Raw genomic sequence first — 20,543 nt, 5'->3', positions numbered from 1 at the left:
CTTACTATCAAGACTATGACCTAATTTTCATTCTTCAATCATCCCTTTTAATAACAACAGCTACCTAGAACATACCGGATACTCATCGCTAGTAGCCTACTCTCTGGCATAGTAATTCTCAAAGTGTGATGGGGGGCTGGGGGCCAAAACTATTTCATAACAACACTAAGATATTATTCGATTTTTTCGCAATCAAGAGTAGATCATAGGTATTCCAGAGACTACATGATGTGTGATGACAACACCATCCTGTGGGCTAATGGAATGTGTGAAGCAGATATGAAAATTCAGCTGTCTTCTATTAAGCCAGACATTAAAGAGATTTGCAAAAATGTAAAACAAGGACTTCTTCACTAATTTTCTTTTTGGAAATAGTTGTTTTTCAAATCTATATAATTCAGGTTAACATCTAATGGATTTTATTATTGTTATTATAAAACAGTGCCAGACTGTTCCGAAGTTGATGTTTACTATCCTTACTATTTAAGAGTCCCCACTGTCTATGCCCTAATACTTGGCATTATCTTAACTCCTTAATCTTTGCCAATTGAGTGGGTATAAAATGAATCATATGGGGACAGTTGTTTTAATTTCCCTTTCCCTAATTGCTAATGAGGTTGAACGTCTTTTCACATGTTTCTTATTTCTAAAGAGGAAATATCTTTTTCTCTATCCTATGACTTGTCTTTTCACTTCTTTAGGGTGTCATTTGATGAAGAGAAGTACTGAATACTTTTTCAAATAGACTTTATGTTTTAGAGCAGTTTTAGGTCTAGAGCCAACCTGAGTACAAGCTACAGAGATTTCCTATATACCTCCTGTCCTCACAAACGCACAGCCTCCCCCACTATCAACATCTCATCCCAGAGTGGTAGATTTGTTACAATCTTGAACCTACACTGACACTTCATTATCACCTCAAGTCCACAGCTTATATTAAGGTTCATTCTTGATGTGGTACATTCTATAGACTTTGATAAAAGTATGATGACATGTATCCACCACTGTAATATAATATACAGAATAGTTTCAATGCCCTAAAAATCCTCTGTACTCAACCAATTCAGATCTCCCATCCTCTAACCACTGGCAAGCAGTGATCTCTTCACTGTCTCCACAGTTTTGCCTTTCCCATAATGTCACACAGTTGGAATCCTAGCTATTGGCTTCTTTTCAGATTGGCTTCTTTCACTCAGTAATATGCATTTAAGGTTCCTCCACATCTTTTCATGCCTTGATATGTTTTTTTTTTAATGCTGAATAATATTCCACTGTATGGATATATCAATTTATTCTTGGTTAACTTTTTGGTTGTTTCCAAGCCACGGCAGTTATGAACAAAGCTTCTGTAAACATCTGTGTGCAGAGAGTGTGTGTGTGGGTGTGCATGCATGCGCGTAGGTTTCTGAATGGATATAAGTTTTCAACTCATATGAGTAAATACAAAGAAGGACAATTGCTAGATCATATTGTAAGAATATGTTTAATTTGTAAGAAACTGCCAAACTGTCATTCAAAGAGCAGTACCATTGTGTAATAAATGAGAACTCCTCTTGTTCCACAGCTTTGCTAGCATTTGGTGCTGTCAGTGTTTTGAATTTTGGCCATTCTAATAGGTGTGTAAGTGGCAATCTCATCGTTGTTTAAAGCTGCAATTTTTAAATGACATATAATGTTGAGTATATTTTGAGTTGAGTAAATATAAATCACTAGTTGCCATCTGTATCTTCTTAGGTGAGACGTCCTGTTCAGAGCCTCTGCTCATTTTTAAATCAGGCTATCCATTTTCTCACTGTTGAGTTTTAAGAGCTCTTTGTGTATTCTGGGTAACACTTCTTCAACAGATGTCTTTTGGAAATATTTTCTCCTAATCTGTGGTTTGTCTTCCTGAGAAGTGCTGAATTTTAATAAGGTGAATGTGTCAACCTTTTTTAATTACATTAAAAGAAATTCATCTATAATCAAGTCAAAACCATATTCTTATATTTTCTTGTAAAAGCATTTACAATTTGCTTTTCATACGTAAATCTTAAATTAAGGTAATTAACTTGTTTAAGATGGGAGGTAGAGATCAAATTCTCTTTTTCATTATGATACCCCATTGTCCCAACACTGTTTACTGACCAGTTCATCCTTAGCAGAGTGATCTGCAATGCTGCCTCTCTCTTGTATCTAATTTTCACATACATTTAAGTCTGTTTATGGCAAACCTGTACTTATGTACCTTAAGTGTCTGGCGCAGAGACAAAATATGAATTTAAAGATGCTGAGTAGTTTCTATGTAAACTAAATTAAATGCTTTAGAAATATTTGATTAAAGTTATTAGTAAGCGCAGTTAGTTTCAAATCAGATATAGGTGAGAAATCATAAAAGATTTAAGAAAAAATTTGAAAAAACACAAAAGCACACTACACTGATACTGCATCAAAAGTGTCTTTAAATGTACAATCTAATGGAGGGAAATGAAACCTGAAATCCCAAATGGTGCATTATGGATATGCTGTCTAAAAAAACCCAACACCAAAATCAAAAGGTGATGATGTTCTTCAACCAGCTGACTTCTAGCAAACTTCTATTGAAAGAAAAGACTCTGGTGGGTATGTGTTTGTGTATGTGTGTGTATATATATGCTTATATATAAAACAAAATGTTTAGAGTATTTTTATGATTTTCTGGTTCTGATATTTTGATTGACTAACAATGATTCTAATCATATTGTCCAAAAAGGTTTTTACTACATATAGAATTTTTCTTTTTTTAAAGGACACTATTTTCTTAATGTTTATTTATTTTTGAGAGACAGAGAGAGAGAGAGAGAGAGCATGCTTATGTGAAGAGTGTGAGTGGGGAGGTGCAGAGAGAGGGGGACAGAAGATCTGAGCAGGCTCGGTGCTGACAACAGCAAGCCTGACACAGGGCTTGAAACCATGAACCACAAGAGTGCGACCTGAGCTCAAGTTGGACACTCAACTGACTGAATCACCCAAGTCTCCCACATATAAAACTTTTTAATAAGTTTTAAATGACTCAAAATGCACAAAACTGAAAAAACTATGAATATACAAATCACAAAAGAAATTAAAGTGGGTAATAAATGTAACAAAAAATATTTAATTCTGATGAGGGATCCTAATACTAGTTGATATAATCCTTCTAGAAAGTAATTTGGCAACATGTATGCTTTATAAAGTTCATACACTTTCACCAGTAATTCTACTTCTAGGACTCTCTTATGAAGAAATAAGAGATCTAAACAAAGATTTATGTCCCAGGGTAATCACTACTGTATTAGTTAAAATAAAAAGTCAGACAATCCAAAAGTCTAAATAAGGCCAACTATGTTGTTTATATATCAGAATGCAATGTTATTTCTGTAATACACCATTTCACACCCATTAGGATGGCTATTAAAAAAGAAAAACAGGGGCGCCTGGGTGGCTTAGTCAGTTAAGTGTCCGACTTTGGCTCAGATCATGATCTTGTAATTCGTGGATTTGAGCCCTGCATTGGGCTCTGTGCTGATAGCTCGGAGCCTGGAGCCTGCTTTGGATTCTGTGTCTCCCTCTCTCTCTGCCTCCCCCCTGCTCACGCTCTCTTTCTCTCTCTCAAAAATAAACAAACATTAAAAAACAATTTAAAAAGAAAAACAAGTGTTGGTATGCATACAGAGAAACTAGAACACTTGTGTTGTGTCCTGTTAGTAGAAAAGTAAATTGGTGTAGCTGCTGTGGAAAACAGTATGGAGATTCTTCAAAAAATTAAAAATAGAATTACCATATGATCCAGCAATTCCACTTCTGGGAATATATCCAAAAGAATTCAAGTCAGGGCCTCAAAAAGAGATTTGTACACCCATGTTCATAGCAGCATTATTCACAGTAGCCAAAAGGTCGAAGCCACCCAGAAGTCCATTGACAGACGAATGGAAAAATAAAATATGGTATATGCATACAATGCAATATTATTCAGCCTCAAAAAGGATGAAAATTCTGACACTACAACATGGATGAACCTTGAGAACATTATGCTGAGTGAAATAAGCCAGTTACACACGCGAAAATACTGTATGATTCCACTTAACATGAGGTACCTGGAGTAGTCAAATTCATAGAAAGTATAATGGTGTTTGTCAGGGGCTATAAGGAGAAGGGACTGGGGAGTTGTTTAATGGGTAGAATTTCAGTTTTGTAAAATGCAAAGAGTTCTGGAGATTGACTGCAAAACAATGTGAATGTACTTAATACTAAACTATACACTTTAAGATCATAAATTTTATACTACATGTATTTTACCACAATTTTTATTTTTTTCTCACATTTCTAAAAAGAGGTTTTCCAAGAATTTTCTAGTAGTCAACTAACAAAGAATCAATTATAGAGTTACACTGTTCCTAAGACTAAAAAACAAACCAATTGTTCAGGAGAAGCATCAATAAGACAAATTGCTCTTGAGGACACCTAATTGCTTTGAGAGATCTTTGGGAAAAATCTTCTATTTAAGGCTGAGATCACCTAGCATCTCTATGCAGTGACTATTCTACAGACTAGATGTGATTAACAGACTAAGAATGATGCCAGGTATGTCAAGATGTGTACTTTTTATAAGAAGCAGTTTACACTTTGATAGTAAGTAAAGGGATTAATAAAATATTTAGAGGTCATTGTTGAAAGGTTGTTTTCTTTAACTATTCCTAAGGATTCTTTGCCAAATGTCCTTCTATGTTTTAAAAATAATGCATATGGGGGCACCTGGGTGACACAGTCAGTCAAGCATTGGACTTTTTTTTTAATGTTTATTTTTGAGAGAGAGAGAGAGACAAAGACAGAATCTGAAGCAGGCTCCAGGGTCTGAGCTGTCAGCACAGAATCTGATGAGGGGCTTGAACTCATGAACCAGGAGATCATGATCTGAGCTGAAGTCGGATGCTTAACCAACTGAGCCACCCAGGCACCCCAAGCATTCGACTCTTGATCTAGCCTCAGGTCATGATCTCATGGTTGGTGGGTTCAAGTCCCGCATCGGGCTCTGCACTGATGGTGTGGAGCCTACTTGGGATTGTCTCTCCTCTCTGCCCCTCCACTGCTTGTGTAATCTCTCTCTCTCTCTCTCAAAATAAATAAACTTAAAAAAAAAATGCACATTTGTATTATAATAGAAGATTAGAAAGAAGCTTATTGTTCATTATCTCAAAGGAGGCTAAAGAAGACTGTAAGAGATGTCACCATTTCCACTCTGAAGAAAACATTAAAAAACTCTCCTTCCGGGGCGCCTGGGTGGCTCAGTCGGTTAAGCGTCCGACTTCGGCTCAGGTCATGATCTCGCAGTATGTGAGTTCGAGCCCCGCGTCGGGCTCTGTGCTGACTGCTCAGAGCCTGGAGCCTGTTTCAGATTCTGTGTCTCCCTCTCTCTGTGACCCTCCCCCATTCATGCTCTGTCTCTCTCTGTCTCAAAAATAAATAAACGTTAAAAAAAAAAAAATTAAAAAAAAAAAAACAAAAAAAAAACTCTCCTTCCTAGGGGCGCCTGGGTGGCTCAGTTGGTTAAGCGTCTGACTTTGGCTCAGGTCATGATCCCATGGCCTGTGAGTTTGAGCCCCGCATCGGGCTCTGTGCTGACAGCTCAGAGCCTGGAGCCTGTTTCAGATTCTGTGTCTCCCACCCTCTCTGACCCTCCCCCGTTCATGTTCTGTGTCTCTCTGTCTCAAAAATAAATAACTGTTAAAAAAAAAAAAAATTAAAAAAAAAAAAAAAAAAACCAAAAAACTCTCCTTCCTATACCATAACTGGAACACCATTCTCCCCAATACACATTTTGGCAAACAAGAAAAAAATCAAAACAGAAAGAGTCACGTCTGTGAGACTTAATCGTTAAGTTATAGACTTGTCTATTGTACATACCCACAGCCTAATGAAAAGCTCCATTTCCTGGACACAGAGACCGTCAACACAAGCTTATGTGTGTGCATGCACATACAGACAGAAAATACACAGCCAACTGTTAACAGTTCCAGGTTCTCTAAAGCATGCATTCTCAACAAGAATATATTGCTCCAGATGGATTAAAAATTGGCTCTTGGTGGGAGGAAGAATGTGAAAATGTGAAAAACATCTTAGATATTACAATGGTCTGTGGTCCTCCAAAGAGCCACAGATATGCAAACATATATAAACAGATATATATCATATATATAGTATCAAAAATTCATGGGTGGGGCAATTAGGAGAAAATGTCTAAAAGAAGGCTCTTTTGGGGATGATAGTAAAAAATAGGCTGAGAAACACTGCTCTAAGGCAAAGATTCCCATTAAGTGTGCAAAATTAAAGGCATAGGTTATAGGTAGGCTGAGTAATGATCCTCTCAGGCCTCTGTGGATGCCAGTCAGGGCTTGCAGAAAGAGCAGGAATAAGGGTTAGAAGCCCGAGGGCATTTGTCCTGGTCTGGGGCATTCTCCTCCATTTATTCCAGTGTGCTTCCAAATATCATTTGCTGTGAGTGCCATTAAGTGAAAAAGCTTGGAAGCACCGAGTTTCTACTACAAGTATGTATTTTTTTTTTAAGATTTTATTTATTTATTTATTTATTTATTTTTTTTTTTTTTTTAAATTTTTTTTTCAACGTTTTTTATTTTATTTTTGGGACAGAGAGAGACAGAGCATGAACGGGGGAGGGGCAGAGAGAGAGGGAGACACAGAATCGGAAACAGGCTCCAGCCTCCGAGCCATCAGCCCAGAGCCTGACGCGGGGCTCGAACTCACGGACCGCGAGATCGTGACCCGGCTGAAGTCGGACGCTTAACCGACTGCGCCAGCCAGGCGCCCCTCAAGAAATAAAACAAAAACACTTTCAATCTCTTCTTAGGTCTAGCGTAATAGGAGTCAAGAATTCAAAGTTCTATTCAGAACATGCCCTAAAAATGTCAACTATCCCATTGGGGAAACTTTTAAAAGAATCCACTCTGTCCACTTAGTCTATTGAGGAACAACGGTCATTTTTTGTATCATGCCATTTAACAGTGGGAACTAAACCAGAGGTGTTATTACTCAAGAAGTGACAAAAAGGTCAGGAGTAGTGATGATGACCATTTATAAGCCAAGTATGAGAGAGTAAAAAACACATACATGAGAGAGACAGGTGGCATACAAAGAGAACAGATGCACAGAGATGACATGAGGGAGACTGGGAGATCCATGAAAGCAAAGTCCCTAGGTTTTTAATGTTGTCTCAGTTCCAATGCCCCTAGCGCCCAACAATACTGATTTTGTTCCTTAGTCTTTATTTACTAAGCCAACTTAAGTAGATCTGTGTTCCTTGAGCCCTAACTATAAGATAATAAGCCTAGAATTTTTTAAATATAATCTGGCAGGAATCTGGTTTAGATGTAAAAAACAAAAAACAAAAAGCAAAAAAACCCCAGAACATCAGCATGCCTACATTCAAACATTACTTCTTGGAATGTCCCCTCTATTTCTATAAAGAAGACCAAATTGGGCACTTGGGTGGTTCAGTCAGTTAAGTGTCCCACTTCAGCTCAGGTCATGATCTCATGGTCTGTGAGTTTGAGCCCCACATCAGGCTCTGTGCTGAGAGCTTGGAGCCTGGAGCCTGTTTTGGATTCTGTGTCTCCCTCTCTCTCTGCCCTCCCCCACTTGTGCTCTGTCTCTCTCTCTCAAAAATAAATAAACATTAAAAAAAAAAAAAAAAGACCAAAGTAATAATGAAGTGACTTGCTTTATGAAATTATTTCAAATTAATTAAAAATATATAGGTATCTTAAAAAATAACTTTAGATTGGTCTGTAGAATTTTTCTAAAAATAATTAAATGCAGGACTGGTTGCTTGTGGGGGAAAAAAACTAAAGAAAAATGTAATGGAAACTCAGTGCTTCCAACTTTTCCAACTGTACATAAAAAACTGAAGCAAGTGCTTTTCTGATGAGAAATAAATATAGCATGCATGACGAAAAAGCTCTGGAGATGGATGGTGGTGATAGTAGCACAACATTATGAATGCATTTAATACAACTGAGCTATACACTTAAAAATGTTACAGATGGTGGGGCGCCTGGGTGGCTCGGTCGGTTAAGCATCCGACTTCGGCTCAGGTCATGATCTCACGGTCCGTGGGTTCGAGCCCCGCGTCGACACAGAGCTGTCAGCACAGAGCCTGGAGCCTGTTTCAGATTCTGTGTCTCCCTCTCTCTGTGACCCTCCCCCGTTCATGCTCTGTCTCTCTCTGTCTCAAAAAAATAAATAAATGTTAAAAAAAAAAAAAAAAAAAAAAAAAAAAAAATGTTACAGATGGTAAAGTTTATATTATATGTAGTTTACAATTAGAAAATAATAATATGGTACACCACTGCCTAACCTACCAGACTATTTTTATGTATCCTGCAAAGCAATTTTAGCTACTAGCAGAAATTTGAGTGTACATTCCCTTTCCCCAGTCCCCAAAATACCTTGAATATCTTGTCCTAAAACTTCCACATAGTTCTGATCTTTTAAGACTTCTTGGTCATCTTCTTCCAAATCATATTCTGGCTTCTTTATTATTTTTTTTGTATTGACCAAAAGCTGAGCTCGCTCCTTTTTTAATTTAGCTCCTATAAGAACATCCAAAGAATTAGAACATTACAGGTATAAATTCTTTCTAAATATTACATTTAAATAAGTAAACTGTACTACTTATATTGTCATTATTTAAAATCTGGAAGAAAATTCACTGTTTTCTCTTTGATGAAAGTATATACCACTCTTCACTATAGTTTATATAATTTTTAAAAAAACCCTGAAAGTGTATTATTTTGGGGGGGGGGGTCAAAATAACTACACATTTTAATTACAATGGGTAGTTATCATTTATCCCTATTATTAAGCATTTCATATCAGATAAAGCTTTATTATTTTTAATTGTCAAAATTTTGGAGTAAACTAAAAAAGTGGTTTTTATTTAGTCTTACTAGATCAAATACTTTGTGCTATATATTCAAAATAGAAGGTTAAAATATTTTAAAAAGTGAAATAATCCATAACCATCACATAAGCATCTCTTCAATTGTATAATCACTCTGTACCTCCTTCTCTATCAAGAATGTGATTAAGAACATCATCATCTCCCACAAATTGAACCTCCAGCATCTTGTCTTCTTTTAATTCCAGTTTACTCATCATTGCCAACCTAAACAAAAGCAATAAAGCACTAAAAAGTGATGAAAAATTCATTATCAACAGCCAAATAAACATTCGCACACGTATTTGTACAAAACACTTAAAGTTTTAAGTATGAAAAATATATTATACATTATTGTATTAATACTGTTTTTTTGATAATAGGTAACTCAGTTCTTTATCTGAAAATGGAAAAGACAGGAAGAGGCAACTGACAGTTGGAAAAAAAACAAATTCAATCCAAACAAGGCAACTAAAGTATAATAACAAGGAACCAATTCTTCCTGTAAAGAAAGCTCTAACCAATCTACAGAATGATAACATTATCAGAAAGGGGGTGGTTAATACATGACAGTTTAGAAAAGGGACAGCCAGGCAAAGAATAATGGTTTGGTAGATTTTAGTATCTATTCATTGGAGATAAATAGTCCACTGGCGAAAGTCTATGTACTTCACTGGTATACCAAACCTGGATCAAACAATCCTCAAGCACCTCCCTGTACTATTATTGCATGCTTACCAAACTTTACAATTATGAACGTGGCTTTCTGAGTATCATGGCAACTAAACAGTAAACATGAATCTTTCTCTTTTTTTTTTAAATTTTTTTTTTTTTTTAACGTTTACTTTTTTTTGAGACAGAGAGAGACAGAGCACGAACGGGGGAGGGTCAGAGAGAGGGAGACACAGAATCTGAAACAGGCTCCAGGCTCTGAGCTGTCAGCACAGAGCCCGACGCGGGGCTCAAACTCACAGACCGCGAGATCATGACCTGAGCCGAAGTCGGCCGCTTAACCAACTGAGCCACCCAGGCGCCCCTAAACATGAATCTTTCTAATACTTTATAGTCACTTCTTCACTGATCAAACTTCAGAGTTTGGCAAGCAAAACCTTGATCAACTCTGCCTACTTTGAAAAAACTTAATTTCAGAACTTATAATACTAATGGCCTGAAACCAACTGTGATTCTAACTAGCTGCTAGCTCATTGGTTTACCCAAAAAGTGAATTTTTTTCCTCTCCTCCTTCTTCTATAAATCCTATTTTTGTCTTTTCTCCTAATAAGGGGCTGACTACATCACTCATGAGTCAGTTACTTGTGTGCAGATAACTTACTAAATGCTGCGAAATTTTCTTCTGCACACTTAAATGACTTGTCTCTATTTTCTTTTTTTTGACTTGTCTCTATTTTCATTTACCTTTAAAGGTATTACACATTCTGCAGCTGGAAAATTCAGGTAGAGTCCCCTGCAATTGGAAAAAAAAGAACTTGGTCAAGGTCAGCTAATAGGAAATAAAAGAAACAAACAAGTTCATGAGTTTTTAACAAACAAGATGAATACATAAATATAGTTCTTACAAAGTCAAACGTTATTATGAAGGCATAGGAAAGGGCAAAACAGCCATCAGTATTTTGGCCAGGAAGTACTAGATGAGAAGATCTGGACCATGGGGGCAGGTGGCTGGAGAGAGGAGGCCAAAATTTGAGCACTTACTATATGCTGGACACAGTTTTGAATATTCTATACATATTCTCATTTAACCCTCACCAACTCTATTAGGTTTTTGTGTATAAAGATAATACTTCATCTATAATTTATATGACCACTGCCAGCAGACCATATAGTTTTGGGCCATTTTTCTAGTCATGATACTGCTTTCTACCATGGGGAATTTGGACATATTACAGAAAAAGTTTAATGCATCTACATGACATATTAAAAAAAATTTTTTTTTTTAAGGTTTATTCATTTTTCAGAGACAGAGACAAAGCGTGAGTGGGGGACGGGGAGAGAGAGAGACATAGAATCTGAAGCAGGCTCCAGGCTCTGAGCTGTCAGCACAGAGCCCGACTCAGGGCTTGAACTCACAGACCACAAGATCATGACCTGAGCCGAAGTTGGATGCTTAACCGACTGAGCCACCCAGGTACCCCCATCTACATGACATTTGTATATAATAAAGAAACTTATGATTTCTTTATATATGTATAAAATAAAGTTTTTCTGAGGGGCTGTTTGTCAGGCACTCTATTAGGCACTTTCATGTATAGTAGACCATTAAATCCTCTTACTCATCCAAATTCATGCAACTAGAAAGTGTCTTAAGGGCTAAAACCCAAGTTTGATTCCAAAGTCCTTGATCATGCTACTACACACTCTTCCTGCCATTAAATACAAATCTGTTATCCTGAATGCTTGTTCTGACCTCTGGAAACTATTCATCATATATCTAATCATTTTCCCATCTGGCAGTTCAAACATCCAAAGATTTCTACAGTTCCTCCAGGTTTCCAGTTCATTAAGTTAAACACCCCTAGTTCTATCGAGCATACATGTTTTTAATCTCTTTTTTAAAATGTTTAATTTTAAGAGACAACGGGAGTGGGTGCACAAGCATAGAGAAGGGGCAGAGAGACAGAGGATCCATAGCAGGCTCTGTGCTGTCAGCACAGAACCTGACATGGAGCTTGAACTCATGAACCGTGAGAACCATGAGACCATGACCTGAGCCGAAGTCAGATGCTTAACCGAATGAGCCACCCGGACACCCCTATCAAGCATATTTTTAGGAGCATGGCCAGATTCAGTCTAATGTATATTGTTTTAAAATATAAACAGCTATGTTTAAACATAATATAAACAGCTGTTTAAAATATAAACAGCTCTGTTCTACAAAGGATTTGAAGTACTGACAATAAGCAAATGCAATAAAACAAACGACAAACTGTAATAGTAATAGGAGTCTGGATCCAGGAAAAAACAAAGAAAGCAGAAAATACATCATACAAAGAACAGTGGCTCGGAGCTAACTGGCAGCCAAAGTGAAAAAGGAATAAAGGTCAGTTGCATAATTCTCATTCACAAAAGTTTAGTAGTTCTTTTGGGGAAAGATTTTCAAGGAAAATTTAAAAACAAAAATTTTAGACAACTGAATATCGTCTTTCGCAATTTCCCTATGGTATTTTACATAAGAATTGCCTGGACAGAGGCGTCCTAACTTAATATTGTTTGTGGCTGAAAGCATTTCCTTTTCTAGATTTTAAGCCATCTTATTACACAGTACTGAATCACCAAACTGAAGAAACTTCTATAAAGACTTTGAAAGAAATCTTTCCTTCTTTCTCCAAAGATTTCTGAAAACAACAAAACAACAAACAAAATCCACTACTTGACAACCACACAATAAAATGCAAATTTTTAGTGACCATTTACTCTTCAAGGCACTGTCTTTGGGTGCTGAATTTTAAGTGGACTCCTTATAAGGAGTTAACCAGTCAGGTAATACAGCAGCACCAATGGCGTATTAATGGCAAAACACTCCCCTCTAAGAGCAAATAAAGGATTTGCTACAATTTTTAAAAACATAATCCTTAAAAAAAAGGTGGCATAGATTAGCACTAATTTTGATATCAGATAAGCCTAGGTTCTGATCTTAACTCCACACTCACAACTGTGGACAAAACGATTAAATGAGCTCATGTGCGTGGCATATGAAAATACTAATTAAATGTTCCTTATCACTGTTTTTTTTTTAACTTCAACTTAACCATGTAGATTTCTTGACATCCCTACATCTCGTCTAATAGAAAAGGTGCTCAGTAAATGACAAATAAATGATATCTATTTAACGTGCAGTGCCAATACCCAATGGTGTAGTAGAGCCATGCTATTTTTCCTTCAGACTGCCATTTAACTAGGGTGTAGGTATGATGGTTTTGTTAGGATTTCAGTTGCAAGACGAAAACCAATGCATCAACATCCTTTTAATGTAAAAAGCTCTACCAGAAGAGCCTGGTTCATCAACATTTTACAACCAAGCATGGTGCCAGGGTGACCGACCAGGCAGCAGGATTCATTTGGGGGCATCCGGGCTGGGATGCCATCAAAGGTTCTCACTCCTGTGGCAGTTCTGGGACGAAATCTGTTCCTCGTTGTGCCTGCTCCTCTCTGGTCACTTTACACTTTTGTTACTGATTTTCACAGTTCTCTCTTTACGAGTACAAGGCTCTTTAAGCCGAGAAACTGATACGTTGACAATGCGCCCCTTGCACAGAAGGCCTATCACTGCTGGAGAGACCGACCAACGGTACTTCCAGAAAGAGGCTGTCACCCCAACAAGTATTTATGGACTTTGGCCCGGGCCTCGAGCCACTTACCAGTTGGCCGCGCCGGGGGTCCTCGGGGGCTTCGGGCTGCGTGGGGAGGGCAACGACCCAGCCCGGAGAGCCGAGGGGGAGCCCTCTTCGAGACGAGTACCGCAGCTCGACTGCGGAGCTGGACGCCACCGAACTCACCTCACAAACCCCGAGTTAAGCGGGAGAGGGAAGCGGGCTGCCCAGTCGTCCCACCACTCACCGCTAGGTCTCCGCCAGGCGCCGCTCGGGCCGCCCAGCACCTGCCGGCGGTACCCCGCTGACTGGGCACTCCAGGGGAGGTGGCTACGGGCCCAGCAGGAAAAGCCACATGCCTGTTAAGCACAGCCGGAGCAGGGTCGCAGGGTCTCAGAGTCGCAGAGACGAGGAGGGAAGCCGGGAGGCCGGCTGGGGGATGGGGGTCCTGCCTGGGCACACCGAATCTCCCGCCCTGTCCATTGGGCGGAGTCCAGGAAAGCCAATAGAAAGCGTAGTCAGCCGAGAGCGACGTCTCTGCCCGCCAGTCGGTTTCGGCCTGCTGGCCCCGCCCAGCAAGTAACCTGAGGAAAACGAATCCCTAAACTCGGGTTCTCTGGGCCTTTCCTAGTCTCTTTCCGTTTCCGGGGAAAGGAGAAGGAAGTGTCGCTTACACCTGGAGGAATTTGTAGAGGTGTAGCAGGTTGAGCGGTATGCCCTGAGGCAATCTTAAAAGTCTTCATTGGTTTCTCTAGACACCTTCTTTTGAGCAAAAAGATAATGGGAATGAGTTTGCGGTTTTTTTTTTAAATTTTTCTTAACGTTTATTTATTTTTGAGATAGAGAGAGACAGAGCATGAACTGGGGAGGGTCAGAGAAAGAGGGAGACACAGAATCCGAAACAGGCTCCAGGCTCTGAGCTGTCAGCACAGAGCCCGAAGCGGGGCTCAAACTCAGGGACCGTGAGATGATGACCTGAGCCGAAGTCGGAGCTCAACCGACTGAGCCACCCAGGCGCCCTTATGTCGTTTTTAAACATTTATTTCGTTTGGGGTGAAAGGTAGGATTGCGTACATCTTAAGGTTTTGGGGTAGGGAAGAGGGAGACAGTCTTCTCTGTAAACAAGAGAATTAGGGCCGGGGCACTGAATATGGAGATGATCCGGATCGGACTCCTAATGGGATAGAGATACTGGTAAAATAGAACGAGTATATACAAAGGGATACTGAAGAAGAAAAGGATTGGACCTACTAAGTAAGATACGGTATTACCCACTAACATAATATATTTCGTTTAGATGCATTTATTCAAAACAAAAACACTACAGAATACCCTGCATACTAGATAACGATATACTATTGAGACAAACACGATCTCTGCTGTCACAGTAAATACTATAGGAGAAGATAATGAAGGGACAATGAGAAAAATGCTACCATATGAGAAGTTAAATGTTTATTGAATCACGTGGCGGAAGTATCTAAAGGACAGAAGTCCGGAACAATTTCCTTGGAGGAAGAGATGTTTAGACTGAGGGTTAAGTAGTTTTAGGCCAGGGAAAGAGGAGGGGCAAAATTTTCCAGCTAGAAAGCCCAAGTCAATATAGCAGGTACCTAAAGGGGTAAGAGGCAAGCACCAAAATTGGGTTTGTTGTTTTGCGCGCTAGTTTGGCTCTTGGTACACTAGTCAGAGTTGTACTGAAAGATCACTGGATAAGGAGTAAGAGTGGGAGCAGAAAGAAGGGATGGAGTCATACCTTTTGGAAGCTGTTTAAGAAATCCATGTGAGAAAGAAATGATGGTAGCCTGGATACCTTAATATTCCATTTTGGTTGGCAAAGTTTAAGAAAACAAAGGATAAAGGCAATTTTCTCTATATTGGAAATTAAAAAGGAGTCTGGGGAAGGGTGAGTAGGGAGAAGAGAAAAGAACATAGCTGACAATTAATGAAGTGATTGAAAAATTCATAAAAATATGAGGAATACTAAGTAGACATTCAATGTTCTAATATGTTCTTTACGTTTCTATGATGTAAACTCTCTTCCATCTCTTCTTCAAATCTACACTAAAGTCTAGACTCAGAGGCCTTGGTTTGAGTGGTGGGTTTTGATTGTTTTTGTGGTGTATTTGTGGAAAAGAGGGAAGGAGCAGAGTGTCCTTCATTTCTCTCAGTCTTTTTCTTTGAATAGTTCAGTTTGTTCAGTTAACTTTGAGCACCTACCTATACCAGGGACACAGTGCCCAGATATGTCCCTTACCATTAAGGAACTTAAGATTCTTATTGGGTAGAAAGAATCAGGTAATTTCAATGCAGTAATGTGTAAGTGCAAGGATAGAATTTGCTGAGAACTACCAGGACAACTACCACTTAGCTTAGGTAAACAGAGGAAAAGTAGCAGAGGAAAGGCCTATCCAACTACAGATGATAGAGAATCAGGATGGAAAAGGGATTTCAGGAGGAGCGTATGCTATTAAAAAATGGGTGTGGTAGGGGCGTTTAGGTAGTGCAGTCGGTTAAGCGTCTGACCCTTGGTTTCAACTCAGGTCATGATCTCACAGTTTGTGAGTTCGAGCCCCACACTGGGGTCTGCACTGACAGCACAAAGCCTGCTTGGGATTCTCTCTCTCCCTCTCTCTCTGCCCTTCCCCCACTCGCACTGTCTCTCTCTCAAAAATAAATAAACTTAAAAAAATGGGTGTGGTAGTACAAAGCAGTTTGGTGTTAAACCTTAAGTAAAAGTATGAATGATAGGAGATGGAGTGGGAGAAATCTCAGGCTAAAGAACAGAATTTATCCTCTATGATGGAACCATTGAATAACTGTAACCAGGGGACTGATAGGTGTTTTTTATTAATCACTAATGAAGTTAAATTTGAGAGGGGCAGGGGACTAGTTAAGAGGTTATCAAAGCAGTCTAGATATGAAGATGAACACAGAAGTTTGAACTGTAGTAGTAAAACTGGAAAGGAAAGAATGAATTTGAAAAAAAAAAAAAGGCAAAGTCAGCAGGATTTGGAAACTGGATATAGAAGTGAGGGAGAAGGAAGACATAATTCCCAGGTTTCTGGCATTGTTGCCTGGGTATTAGTTCCCAGTGTGCTGTGCAAGATTACAGGTAAGAGGGAAAGAGTTTAGCTTGAGGCATCTTGACTGTGAAACTACTTTGAAAGACGGATATCCAATTATCCTGCAAACAGTGGATATAAGAGTTTGAAAATCGGTCAAGAGATCAAGAGAGAGATCTAGGGGTCATCAGTGTATAGATTAGAGCCAAAGGGAGAAAAAAAGAATTGCCTTAGGATGCTGAGTAAAATAAATGAAGTGAGATACCTCATCTGAGACAGGCAGCATGGAGATGAGGATAGCTGTAGATAGAATTGTTCTTTGAAGTGGTGGCCTCCATTTGAAGAAGAGTTGAGGCTCCTGAGAAAGTGGTACTTCAAAGTGATGAAGCTTTGGAACATAAATTGAAGGGCATGAAAAAGTGGGCAGGCCCAAGAAGTACAAGAACCTCAAAGTGTCAGGGGCTTAAGGTTAGGGCCAATGAAATTGTATTCATGCCTATAGCGTCCAGTGGTCTGAGTAAAGGAAGAGAAAAGGCAGAGTGTCGCATTGATGAGTCTACACACACACACACACACACACACACACAGTGGATTAATCTCTTAAATTGGCATTTACTGTTTTATATATTTCTCTAGGAAAAAAAAATCTTGAGTCAGTGGTTCTGGGTGAAAGAAGGAAAGCTTAGCTATGAATGCCAAAGATTGTTATAGGATTAAAGAGAGTTTTCAATGTTGATTGCACATGAGAATTACCTGGGAAGCTGTTAAAATTACTAATGCTAGATCCCAATCCCAGAGAGTCTGAATGTGGCCTGGTAATCAAAATTTAAGAAAAATTTTCCCCAGATGATTTTAACATGCAGCTGGTGTTGAGAACCACTGAGTTAGGGAGTATGAAAATTTTTATCATATGAAATGATCTAGATGCTATGCATTAAACACACAGTTTCTAAGGGTATAATAGGACTAGAGTGTCAGTGACAGATGCCTCAGCACATAATTTCTACCCAGTTTTTAAATTATTTTTAACGTTTATTTTTGAGAGAGACAGAGCGTGAGTGGGGTGGGACAGAGAGAGAGGTAGACACGGAATCTGAAGCAGGCTCCAGGCTCTGAGCTATCAGCACAGAGCCTGATGCAGGGCTCAAACCCACAAACCATGAGATCATGACCTCAGCTGAAGTTGGACGCTTAACTGACTGAGCCACTTACTCAACTTAAAAAAAAATTTTTTTAAACGTTTATTATTGAGAGACAGAGAGAGGCAGAGCGTGAGCATGGGACGGACAGAGAGGAGGAGACACAGAATCTGAAGCAGGCTCCAGGCTCCGAGCGGTCAGCACAGAGCCCGATGCAGGGCTCAAACTCACAAACTGAGAGATCATGACATGAGCCAAGTCGGATGCTCAACTGACTGAGCCACCCAGGCGCCTCTCAAGACTTTTTTTTTTTTTTTTTTAAGATATCAGTTTGATTTCAGTCCTGCTCAGGAGAAAGTCATTACTTCTATCTGAACATCTAGGAATAAAAAAATTCTCACTAGGAATACAGTAGTGAGATCCTATTTTGTCTCCAGGATTTTTTTTTTAATTTTTAAAAATTAAAAAAAAATTTTTTTTAATGTTTATTTTTGAGAGAGAGAGAACATGAGGAGGGAAGGGGCGGGGCAGAGAGAGAGGGAGACCCAGAATCTGAAGCAGGCTCCAGGCTCTGAGTTGGCAACACAAAGCCCAACCTGGGGCTTGAACCCACAAACCATGAAATCATGACCTGGGCCCAAGTGGGATGCTCAACCAACTGAGCCACCCAAGCACCCCTATCTCCAAGATTTTTTTACACCAGGGATGATAAAACCCTCATAAAGCACAAATTAGTAATGAAAGATTTGGCAGATTAATCCTTAAAAAATATGCACATAATTATTCAGACTCTGGGAAATGAGTTTTAGAAGTTTTACAGTGTACATAACATAGAGTTTTATAATGTGCATAAAGCCATTATTTATAAGTTTTTTATAAGTATCTATAGAATTTAAAATTCTGATTATTTTCTTTGAGGAAATGGGGATATTTCCCACTGAGTGTTGATTGGAGAGAATAAAAAATATTTTTGAAAAAAAAAATTTTTGAATTGTGTTTAAATTATACAATGATTCAGATTTTAAGTTTGTATTGGTCAGCATAACCTGGCCAGAAAAAAATGTTTTCATTCCTATGCATTAAACATTGTTCCCTAAGTGCCAAAAGTGACTGGTCCTTCAAATGAGTTTTAGAAGCAGTCAGTCCCACCCGTTTCTGATATAACATCTTGAGGAAAACCAGAGTTGTTATTACGGATTATATTGATCCTATTTGGATGAGGACCCAGGGGCCAGATTTAGAGCTTTAGAAACTCTAAACATAAAACTTTATTTGTACCCTTTCTGATGGTGTTTAAAACATTAAATCCTAAAATAATTGTAAGTCAGTCCAAAAAAGTTCTAATTTCTTCCTAAGCTACCTGGCAGGTTTTGTTGTTGTTGTTGTTGTTGTTTTGGTTTTTTTTTGCAGGGGAGGGATGAGGATAAAAACAGATAAAATATTTCTAAGTTTTTTGAGAGCTTCCTCTGCTTCCTTATACTCTAAGTCAGCTTTTCTCAACTTAGGCCCCTCACACAAACCACACAAAGACTATTTTCTCCTCTCTAGAATGGTACACAATTATGGATGGTACATAATTGGAACCACACATAGGAGAGAATTTATAATTATGTATGCCTAGGGTTTTAGGGCTTGATTCTTTCCTGGACTTAGTTTGCCTATTAGTAATCTAGCTCTACTAAGATCCAATCTCCACCCCCCCCCCCCCCCCCCCCCGCTTAGGGGTCTTGACTTTGTGGGGGATAGGACAAGTATACTAATAACTGAGAATAATCAATACTGTATGAAGCAGCATCTTATGTTAAGTGCACAAGTCCATGAGCCTGAGTGTCTAGTTCAATTCCAGCTGTACCACTTACTAGCTCTGTGACCTTGGACAGATGAACGTTCCTTTTCTTACAAAAGGAGAATAACAGTACTTATCAGACACTGTTGTATTATTGAATTTTTAAAGTTGTTAAAGTCGTTAGAATGGTGCTTGGGATGTCCTAGAGCCCAATGAATGTTGTTATTTAATTCACGTGGGAAGAATCTCTGGAATGTAAATTATTGTGATGTGGACCACAGTTGTATATGTATTAGGGCAGTGTTGCTGCTATCTTGTTAATATTCACTATTTTATTACAGTTTTTCCCTTTGTATTTTCTCTGTATTTTCTAAAGTTTTCAACATGAGCAAATATGACATTTTTAATAAAAGGAAAAAATTGAAACTGTCAAACTGGTGAATCTCACCCACCCTAACTACTGCAGATGCAGAATCAAGGCAAAAACAACAAACCAGACTTTGTGAGTTGCCTTAAACCATTCTCTTCTGAAACTGATCATCTATATCAGCAAATTTGAATTAAGGCATAATAAACAAAGTATTTTTAAAAAGTATTTTATATTGCTTGGATCTGAAGTAAAAGAATAAAGCCTTGGTCCATAAGCAAGGAACAGTAGCTATGAGGAAAGAGGGGGTTGGAAAAAAAGGCCTGAGACTTTTCTAGAAAATGCAAATATAAAAAAAGGAAAAGAGGGCCTGGAGCTCAGCTCTTCATTCAACCCATGTTCCAAGAGAAGGCTAAAGTGTATCTTTAGAAAACACAATGTGGGAAAGACCAAAAAGTTGAGTGACTAGAAAACTAATTACTGGTAAGTGTACAGGGAAACAGGCACTTTCATACCTTGCTGAAGAGAATGTAAATGACTGTAGTAATGTTTGATCTTCTTTATAAGGACCTTAGGAGAAAATTTTCAGTTTTTTCATCTCAGTTCTAGAAACAATTGTGCTTTACCTAAGAAACTGATTTGTCTTATCTTAAGGATCTCTAAAATTCATATAATTAATCTCTCTTTACATGTGGCTGTTTTAAAGTTCAGATAGATAAATTTGTATCTCAACAATAACATAAATATACGGCATGTATTTTATGTATTAAGTTCATTCCTGCCTTCATGTTATTTATTTTATGGTGCTGTATGTAACTTTATTTATTGCTTTAGTTTTTTAAACTGCCTTAATAGTGTGTCATATAAATAAAAAGTTCAGACATACATGAATAAAATGGCATGCTTTGAAA

At 38.5% G+C, this 20,543-nt stretch overlaps 1 protein-coding gene across 5 annotated transcripts in view; it reads right to left on the bottom strand.

The window, feature by feature from the left end:
* The window catches only part of ORC2 (origin recognition complex subunit 2), a 44,902-nt gene extending 30,795 nt beyond the window's left edge, over positions 1-14,107 (bottom strand). The window contains exons 1-4 of one of the 5 annotated variants that reach the window (XR_009256284.1): positions 13,523-14,107; positions 10,364-10,418; positions 9,072-9,175; positions 8,457-8,600 (exon numbers count right to left, since the gene is read on the bottom strand). Coding sequence is in view for 4 of the 5 variants with exons in the window: in XM_058709678.1 (XP_058565661.1) it covers positions 8,457-8,600; positions 9,072-9,168 (241 nt within the window). In the remaining variant the exon portion in view is untranslated. Of the gene's footprint in view, positions 1-8,456; positions 8,601-9,071; positions 9,176-10,280; positions 10,419-13,323 lie in introns of all 5 variants that reach the window. The other 4 variants (XM_058709678.1, XM_058709661.1, XM_058709671.1 and 1 more) reach the window with 4 other exon arrangements.
* Positions 14,108-20,543: the final 6,436 nt, after the last annotated feature.

Source organism: Neofelis nebulosa, chromosome 2 (assembly GCF_028018385.1).
Source record: "Neofelis nebulosa isolate mNeoNeb1 chromosome 2, mNeoNeb1.pri, whole genome shotgun sequence".
Classification (NCBI taxonomy): domain Eukaryota; kingdom Metazoa; phylum Chordata; class Mammalia; order Carnivora; family Felidae; genus Neofelis; species Neofelis nebulosa.
The sequence above is the reverse complement of the archived record's forward strand: the minus strand, read 5'-3'. Positions and strand labels throughout refer to the sequence as shown.